Source organism: Montipora foliosa, chromosome 3 (genome assembly GCF_036669935.1).
Source record: "Montipora foliosa isolate CH-2021 chromosome 3, ASM3666993v2, whole genome shotgun sequence".
Taxonomy (NCBI): domain Eukaryota; kingdom Metazoa; phylum Cnidaria; class Anthozoa; order Scleractinia; family Acroporidae; genus Montipora; species Montipora foliosa.
In genome coordinates, this window is record NC_090871.1 from 29,259,819 (window position 1) to 29,269,818 (window position 10,000).

At 37.4% G+C, this 10,000-nt stretch overlaps 1 protein-coding gene across 1 annotated transcript in view; it reads right to left on the reverse strand.

The window, feature by feature from the left end:
* Positions 1–1,574: 1,574 nt before the first annotated feature.
* The window catches only part of LOC137997257 (solute carrier family 35 member E2A-like), a 12,923-nt gene continuing 4,497 nt past the window's right edge, over positions 1,575–10,000 (reverse strand). The window contains exons 2-7 of the mRNA XM_068843137.1: positions 9,228–9,744; positions 7,053–7,168; positions 5,295–5,427; positions 4,675–4,795; positions 3,843–3,979; positions 1,575–2,535 (exon numbers count right to left, since the gene is read on the reverse strand). Coding sequence (XP_068699238.1) covers positions 2,343–2,535; positions 3,843–3,979; positions 4,675–4,795; positions 5,295–5,427; positions 7,053–7,168; positions 9,228–9,577 — 1,050 coding nt within the window. The 5' untranslated portion in view covers positions 9,578–9,744 and the 3' untranslated portion in view covers positions 1,575–2,342. The remainder of the gene's footprint in view (positions 2,536–3,842; positions 3,980–4,674; positions 4,796–5,294; positions 5,428–7,052; positions 7,169–9,227; positions 9,745–10,000) is intronic.

Here is a 10,000-nt window from a genome sequence, read left to right on the forward strand (position 1 = left end):
CCCTTGTCAACCCTAACAAAGAGCACACCTTACATCAAACTGCAGAAGAGACTGTTGAAAGCAGAATTGCAAGCTGAGAAAAAAGGTGTTGGCATTTGGGTTAGAGTTTCCCTTGCGGAAAAACTGCAACGAGGGCTCTCTCTTCCTGCTGTCAAGATGAAACAGGCAGTTTCTCTTGTCCAAAATTTGTCAATTTGGTGTTTATTTGCCAGAAAGATAGGGAAGGATGATAAACAATGAAGCTTTGTTATTGCTTGTGGATTGACCAGTAAACCCACTTAAATGAACTGGACTGTAGTAGTATTATTGCTACATTATAGTTATCAGAGGTTCATAGGTTCAGTTCCTTTAGGGGAACTCTAATTTGCCTTCCCAGCACGCATAGCTGTTAACTACAAATTTACCACCTTGTCACAATTCAGTCCAGGCAGTATAGCAGTATCATTCAGGGTTCTCAATAGAATTTTGAACATTTTGGTATTTCATTGGTGTTCATATAATAAAGTGAATTATTTACTGGATAAATTTATCTGGACGACCTCACGTTTGTCAGTTAAATATGGTTGCTTCGCTTTTACTCTTTTACTTTGAACTACAAAGGACTGAATCAGATATCAGAGGGTAATAGGCTTTGTGCATGCTTGTGTTTTGGAGAGAGATGATAAATGCAGTTTCAAGGTTAAAATAAAATTATTGTTAGTAACTACAACTGTCCACTGTATTAATGGACTCTCATAATTTACATCTTCATATCAATGATACACTGTGAGCAGTTTGAAAATAGAGATGAATCCTATTTATTTTGTTTTAGGATACTGTGTGTGCTAGACTGACATTTCATCGCAGTGCGTGGCTTATTTAAAGGGGCTGTGTCACACAAAATGATGTAATTTCATGATACTCAAAATTCCCAAAAAGTAGAATAAAACACTGCAATAACCAGCTAAAACTGTTGAACAACATAAAAGAAATACAGCAATAGGAAAGAGAAGCATGGACAAGATTGCATTTGGGTAATCTTGGAAAAAAAGTCGGCCAGACGTTTTTCAAGTTTATGGCAAATCACCTGGATAAAGGTCGTATTTGCTCCGAATCATCTTGTCTGTGATGCAACAATAATTTTATCAGTAATTAAAAGGAATTCCACATTTACATTTTCGAGTTTTGAACTTATTACCGGTAATGTGATAATCTAAAGATTTCCTCTAAACATCATAAAATAGCGTGACATAGCCCCTTTAACATTTAATATGTTTGGGAGGTTAATTGAACATTTCCCAATTGAAAATGGGGTTTTCGTGTGCAAGAAGAGTGTACCCTGAAAACAGTGGAAAATTCCCCAAAGGAAAATACTTTGGGGTTTGTTCAAACTGAAATTAACCTATTGACACCTGAACCACCCTGCACCGCCCCCACTGACAAGTAAAATCATCTGGCGTTAGACAGAGCAAAATCTGGTAACTCCCACTTCTAGGAGTCAATGGGTTAAAAACAAGAAGCCCTGGTTTTAGCTAATAGCTTGTGCAAACTACTTTTTTCAGAGCAAAGTCGCAGTGGAAATCCAAACACTGTCATCTTGTTTATCTTCCTTTTTATTAAATCAAAAATCAGACTACAATTTAAAATATTCTATTGACCACAAAATAAATCTGTGACATCAGCTATTATTATTTTTTGTGGATCTATAGGAAACTTTGCCACTATATTAATTTTTTGAGAACAAGAAAAATTCAGTATTTACTTTTTTTTTTTCAAATAAACTGTAACTCTGTTTTCCTTAAAATTGGGGTGATGTAGCAGCTCTTATATTGCATTGTATAATGTGATTGGCTTGCTTCCCTAGCCAAAAACAAAACACTGAACAATAATATTGAAACAATGACTTAGACCTAAAAACAATAGAGGACGCTTAAAATATCAAACAATAGCATGTTGTACGAGAAATGCTACACTACTGAAAAATTGTGATAAAGCTATTTCAATATTTACGTTAAAGACATTTAATTTTTTTCCAGTTACCATGTCAATAATATGTTTCAGTCAATGCAGTTTGACTGTTCTTCAGTTATTGTTTGGCTACATGTAAAATAATCTCTCACTTCTTTGTCATCGAATAAAATCAGTTTAATAAAATATTCCTGCTTCATTCATTATGCCAACTTGCTTGAATGTGCCACTTGTTCAAGAAAAAACTCCCGCCATGGAATAAGGAATTTGCCAAGTTCAACAGCAAAGTTCACGCTATCAATTATTGTAGTCACACTGTCAACAATCCTTGACTCAAGCAGCCAATAAAATTGCTTTAAAACTTTTTCAATGAAGGCCTCCTATTAACAAGCTGTCTAAACAACACTGTTTTCCTTGTCTTGTCTAGCCTTTTCTTTGAGCCATTTTTGGTGACTTTTTGCCTTTTGGTAGAAGAAGACTCCAAAGGTCACCATTATAGTTCCAATGGCACCAAGAGTGCTTATTTCATTCCCAAACACCAATACTGACAACCAAATCAGTACCGCTCTCTTCACTGTGTTTGACACACTGAAAGAGTGAAAAAATGGTTCTTTTCTTAATAATTTGACTGACACATTTAAACTGCTATAAATTATCTTTAGTTACCTCACCCAACAGCAAACCATATGGATCACTGTGCAAGAAATCACAACAATGATGGGTGCTGCATGTTGCATCCATTATATTTTCACACTTACTTCTTGTTACAAGGGTGTTGCACAAAGTTTTGAGGGTGGGGGGGAGGTGGGGGGGGTGCATTAATTATTAACCACTAATAGTTACTGTACTACCCGTATGACTTGTATGACCAAATAATCTCTGACGTCATTTGCATGAGGTTCCCACGCACATCTAGAGGAAGAAGACCTTTCAACTACATTGACTGTATAGCAAGGGACATCAATCAAGATATAAATGATCTCCCAAATTTGATGGCTGATAGAGTCTCTTGGAAAAGCATTGTTAACTCATTCTCGGATGCGTCCGCATGATGATGATGATGATGATGGCTTGTGCTATCAAAATATGTATCGCTATTATTGCCAACATTGTTGAAAGTAACAGTGCAGCCCAGTGGATAGGATGCTTGCCTTGAGATATGGAGTTCCCAGGTTCAATACTCGTTCTGACTAATCGTTGAATTTGTTCCTGGTAGTCGCTGGTTCAACTTGTCAGCTGCACTTGTAAATAGCTTGACTGGTTTGCCTCTGCCCAAATGGGATTCCTAAGGACGGTGCCTACTAATTAAAGATATTTTTTCCCCGGTGTGTGATTATGCAGGAAATGTAGATCTTAACAAGTGTTATTGAAATCCAAAAAGAAAATTGTGGGTAACCACGCATTTTTCAAAGATAATTCATGCATAATATTTGTAAAAAGCTTTAAAATACAAAGCAATGTATGGCGTTCCTTCTCAAATTGAAGCTTAATTATCTCTCAAAAATGCATGGTTACCCCCAATTTTCTTTTGGATACCAAGAGTACTTACTAAGATCTACTTTTAAACCACGCAAAAATATCCCTGTATTAGTAAGCATTGGCGATAGGAAATCTGAGTATCTCAGAGATGCGCAGAACGTATGCACAATAACAATAGTAGGCACCGTCCTTAACAGATGTTGTTGGTTTCTGTTGTTTCGTTGATTGTTTCCTTGGCCCCGAAAAGGCCCTGAAAAGCCCCAAGGGGAGTGGTCAATCAAGTATGTATGTATTGTATTACTTACAACATACCCACACCACACTCCTGGGAGTTGTTGCAGCCCTTTCTTTATTATTCAGTTCATTCACCATCAATGTAACAAACAGTAAAATACTTAAAAGAAAATTTTGCATACCTAAAAGTAACTGGAGATATGAGAGACATCAATCCAAATGCTGTAAGGCTTTGCATGTAAAACATGAATCCATTCAATATAAAGATAAATATCAAAAATTTGTTCTCTGTCAACTTCACCACATCACTGGGCCACTCCTGAATTGATGAAAATTTTATTGTATGAGATCATTTACACCTTTAGCACTCATTCATCTCTTTTCTGTACCCACATTAAAATAGAAATGCTATGGGTGATGATGGTATTTTCATCTAAAAAAAAAGGACTTCAGTTTAAGAGCTCTTTTAAAAGGAAATGTCTATGTCCAAGACGAAAGTCTCAAGCCTTCTCAGGAAAAAAAAAAACCTCCCAAATACTTGAAAAATGCCTCAGAACCAAATGATTTCTCATGCCTGTGCCTGTAGCTGAATGAATATTTCACTCATAGTTATGTAAAATGCTGAAAACAGTTCATTTACCATGCTCCATCAGTGTGTTTTCACTCTAATATTTTTCTGTGTGTACAGTACATGCCTAGGAACAGTCACATTGTCTCGGGAACTTTGGTGTTCAGAAATGGGTAAAATATTTGCATAAAGACATTTCTGCAGAAATGATCAAGTCCTCTACTAAAATATTATTTGTAAGGAAAAAACCCTGCACCTGGGAGTTAAAAAAAAGTTTGTAGGTACACATTCTTGGAGAAAAAGTTAATTGTTTGCTTCCTGGCCCATATATCAAGTGCTCTAATGCACACAAAAGAGTTTGCAAAGGGGGGAGAGCAAATGCTTATGGCAACCCCATGGGAAGCTTAAAAATACATCATGGTTATTGTGACAAATTAGCTAATTACCATGAAGAACCAAAATGGCAGCTGAACAACAATAGCAGCAGCACTTGTATAAAACTGAAGTTCTGGAGGACTGTAAGGATGATCACTACTGAGAAGCTTCTTGGAAAAAACATTCTGGAAACTGAAGAAAATCAAAGAAATAAATTTTATTGATTGATCAACGTTATCCTCAAAAAGGCTACCTGTTGTCTATAAGTGTAATGTATGGTAGCACTAGAATAGTCAAATTCTATTAATGATGGAATCTACTTACAATTATTGATGTAAATCCACCTTCAACTATGTTGAAAAAAACAACTACCAACCACATTGGCTGTTCTTGCATATAGCCACCTGAACTCAGTGGTGGTGGTGGTGGTGGTGGTGGTAGTAGTAGTAGTAGTAGTAGTAGTAGTAGTAGTTAGTGATGGTGGTGGTGGTGTATATGGTAGTAGTAGTAGTTGTAGTAGTATTCCCCCCTTTTGGAAACTGAATGTATTGTTTCAAAATTAAAAATCAAAAGAAACAGAAATCAAAGTCCTCATAAGTGTAAACCTAGAATAGAAATCACTTGCATTGATTTATTTTTTCTCATTTTCCTTTACTGCACTGGTGACTGGCTGAAGAAGTTTGTTACTTACCAGTCCATCACATTGTTCAACATGGCTGAAATAAATCCAACCATGTTGAAGCTAAGCTCTGTTGCTGTGCAAAGTGAAAGACCAGCCATGATGGGGATAAGAGAAAGATTTACGAATAAAGTTGACTTATCTCCTGCAAATGCAACATAATAATTATTTATTATTAATGTTATTACCCAGTAGAAATAGAAACAACCCCTGCCTGATATTAATCTGTGGAGATTATCATTACATGTATTTTAGAACTAGTGAAATATAATGACTAAAGCACCTTTATTTTAAAGAGAGCAGCATGTTTACCGTTTTACAACTAATAATCCTGGAGCACTCAAACTCAAATCAAATCAAACATTTTGTTTTTGAGGAGAGGGGAAAACCAGAGTACCCAAAGAAAAAAACCTGTCAGAGAAGAGTAGAGAAACAACAAACTCAACCCACAGGTGAATTGCCACTATATACACATGCTGGCCAGAAAAGGTGACGCTCTTATAAAACTGAAAATGTTTTGGTAAAATTTGGTCACAGAATGTGGATTATAAAATAGACAAATACCGTATTTACTCGAATAAGCGCCGTGACACTCATTTAATTTTTCGCGCCACAAGTGCGGCGCTTATTTAAACACTGTACCAGACAACTTTACTTTTTCTATATTTTTATTCAACAGTACACTTTCTATCTGTTAATTTTCCTATGGAGTGATACTAAACTGATAGTAAATCTAGAATTATGAGAGAAATTCATGCGGTGAAAAAAACCCGCGGTGAGAGTGAACTCCTTTGTCGTTGTGGAACAATTTATAGTGTTTTTCCTGGTTATACGAAATTCCTCGAATAAGTTCCGCATCGGCGGTGTGGCGCTTATTCGAGGTCGGCACGTATTAACTTTTTTGTCCCAGATGCGGCGCTTATTCGAGTAAATACGGTATATCATTTGCTTGATCAGTGACATTTGGTGACTCTAATACAGCGTAATTGTGGGACACTGCCACATACATTGTAATGTTATGAGAGCTCAAGATTTCTAGACAGCAGGCTGATACTAACAAAAAAAATGTTGAACAAAAAAGCAAAAAGTGCTCACAAAAAATTAATGTTCATCTCATCATCCTTTTGACCCCCTGCATCAGCCTACCTTTCTGTATATATGTATCTCGAATCACTGTAAATATACTGAACCATTAAAGAAGAAATAATGTGTTGACCGTGAATCAAAACTTTTGACTCTGTGGTCTCATAGCTGTGAATATTTAAAATATCTATCATTAGAGCCCATCTGCACCTGTTAAGAGATGGTAAAGTCTGCTACGAGCCTAGAAGGCCCATCAGGCCGGCGCTTATCTCCGGGTTTCTGTAGCATGAAGCGACTAGGAGTATTTCTACTTCCCCCTGGATGGGATGCTAGTCCATCGCAGGGTTACCCCCAGCATTAGATTCGCCGGTATCCATTTATACACCTGGGTGGAGAGAGGCACCGTGAAAGTAAAGTGTCTCGCCCAAGAACACAACACAATGTCCCAGGCCAGGAGCTGAACCCGGTCCACTCGATCCAGAGTCAAGTACACTAACCATGAGTCCACTGTGCCTCCCACGATAACAAATACTGTACAGGATACACGATAACAACACTAATTTTGTTAAGATAAATGCTTGATGACTGCTAAAAACAGTTTTCACTCCATCTCGATCATATGCCAAGAACACTGGCAAAAAATTTGAAACTACAAAATAATAATTTATTATGTTAATCACCACTCACCTAACATAAGCCATGCAATTATTGCAGTGAATATTGGTGCTGAAGATTTAATTGTCTCAGAGAAAGAAACAGCTACATACTTCAGTGTAATGAGAGAGCACACAATTGTTGCAAACCTTGAAAAGGAAATAAAGGAGGTAAGCATAGGTTTCCATTGTTATATCCAAACAGGATAAAGCATTAGTCAGATGAAGTAATGAGCACAGATGGCACAATGGCGAGAGAACTCGCCTCACACCAATGTGGCCCGGGGTTCAATTCCCAGCATCACTTGTGGGCTGTTGGTTGGTTTTCTACTATGCTCCAAGAGGTTTTTATTCAGAAACTCCAGTTTTCCCCTATCCCACTTTTTTGACAAAGGACTTTTAATTATTTTCTTACACACTTATAACTAGATGTAGTGAAATCTTTGCAGAGATTGAAACTGACAGATAGTGACTTATCCGCTAGATAAAGTTATCGGGCTTTTGAACAACTGGGGTGCAGTTGTAATGTGAACCTTAACTTTTGTTATAACATTTTTTTAAGAGTACAGCTTGTCATTGAGCAGTCATTATTGTGACTGTGTTACCAATAACATCATTGTCAGTGGTCAGTACTTAAATGTGCCTGTCACATTCATAATTCATTGCCGCTGATGGGTTTTGGCCTTGGGGAGGCAAAATAGAACTTTGCGTAAAAGGGGAAATTATGTAAATTGGTAGAGATTGTACAGGTGAAAGCAATCTCTCGATTTGCTCAACCGGGTACACAAGGTGTTATCGGCATTGTTCACCAAGTTCGCGAGGTGTTCTGGATAACGTGAGTCACGCAAGGGCAGGCAGCATTGATATTGAAGCGCTGTTCAGCATAGCAATTGAAGGTGAGTAATTTTCGAGCATTTACAGCGATTCCTTTTACTTTGAAGATCAAAGATTATAGTAATTGATAGAAAATCAGACGCAACCATAGAAAGTAAAAGCATAGCCTCGGTATCAACATCTTCAAACAATGTTCGATCATATTATTTACAACAGTTATTCACAGATAATAATTATCAGTGATCCAAATATAATAACTGAGTTTTGTTCCTATTTTATGGTATTTCAAGATAACATGTAATGAACCATGCAGATCAAAAAGATGACGACGAAATGTTGCCTTCTCATTAATTAATGTTCCTGCTCCTGTTTTACTATCATACATGTATTTTCAAGGCATTGTCAAAAATTATGTAAAATGCTGTTTGTTATTGCCCAACATTTCCTTGCATCGTTCACTTTTATTTACCTATCTACACCATGTACACGTAATTACCAGTACATGTAGCATAATATGAAGACATCACAGCGTGAAGCACATATTAATTCGAAAACACCTCAACTGCCATCCACATTATCTTAGGCGGGGGCAGATGTAATGAAAATTATTACTAATATAATACGTATGCACGGAAGGATACAGACACTAAAATAACAAAGGTAAGGTCAATAATTAAACTAGTAGTGGAAGCATTGTGGTCGCACTTGTGTTCACCTTCAAACAAATGGCAACCCAAGAAAACTGAGAATGTGAACATAATTTTAGCACTAAACCCTGTTTCCCAAGCTGTTGCAACTCTAATTTTTTTTTGTAACTGACCCAGTTTACCAGTTTCAGTTTACCAGTTTCAGCACTTGGACTCCTTCAATTTGACTACTGTGGTTTCATCGATCAGTAGTCCATTCAGAAGATTACACCAACAAAACCACATTGCTGAAGGAAAAGCCAGACCACAACACAAGGAACTATATACCCCACTCTTTTCGACTAGTGTGGGATCTTAACCTCCCACAGAGTTTATGAAAATTGAAGAATTGTGAGACAGGGCCTACGGTTTATAGTCCTTATCCCGCGAGAAGACTTGAAAGTCTAACCATTTGCATGGCTAATTACAAAGGCAGTACTTTCTCCTCAGTTATTCTCAGAACCTGAGTGTTAGTCCAACCGGAGTCGAACTCACAACCTCCCACATGGCAGCCCAATGCTCAACCAACTGAGCCACCGGTGCGCAACCAGTCTTAGCTTTTTGAACCCAACAGTAGCTGTTGACAAAGAAATTAGTATTTACCACCGATGACAAATAGTTATACCGGTATGTAATCAATGACTACAAAAATCCTCTTGTCTGTGGAGACCCTTGATAACAAACTTTACCTCATCCAACCTAAAATTGCCATGTTCCGGAAAAAGTGAAATTTATGTCCATCTTGGTGATGGCCAGAAGTCCGGTGAAACAAACAACAAGGAAGATACATCTTGAATGCTCCAAAGATGACTGAACACACCATTTGAGTCTCCCCTAGTATGCTAGCATCACCATTCAGTGTTGACAAAATGTACTTGTTTGATATGATGGATCCAAAACTAAAGATGAACCAGAGTGACATCATTACAGTTTGCCGCACAAATGTCTCCTTTACCTCAAAGGTAAATGTCTTAAAATGGCGAGGTGATGAAGGGGTTTGTGATGCTCCTTCCTGAGCCTTTGGTACAATAGGAGCCATATGACAAGCCAGATTGATTAAAAGACTGGAGTATTTTGCTCCTACTAAAGCAATGTTCCCACAAATATCAAAGGAGCTAGTGAAAATGATGTCATCATTTAGACAACAGTTTTCATGTACACGTAGATTGATACCAACTCCACTGAGGCTTTGTTGCTACAAAAATTCTGCAACACAAATATAATAGCATGTCAGAATGTCAGCTTGGCGTGTACATGTATTATTAACTTTGAAAGACACTTCTTTACCCTGAATTAATTAAGGAAATAAATCAACTGCACATGGCACTGATTCAAAGCTATTTCCTTTCAACCACTGGCAACCTTGCATCCATCTTTACAACCTACCATTTGTCAAGAAATTCTTGGCAAATTTGAGAAATGCATTAACACTCCTCAGGCACAGGCACCCCAAGATGCCCCC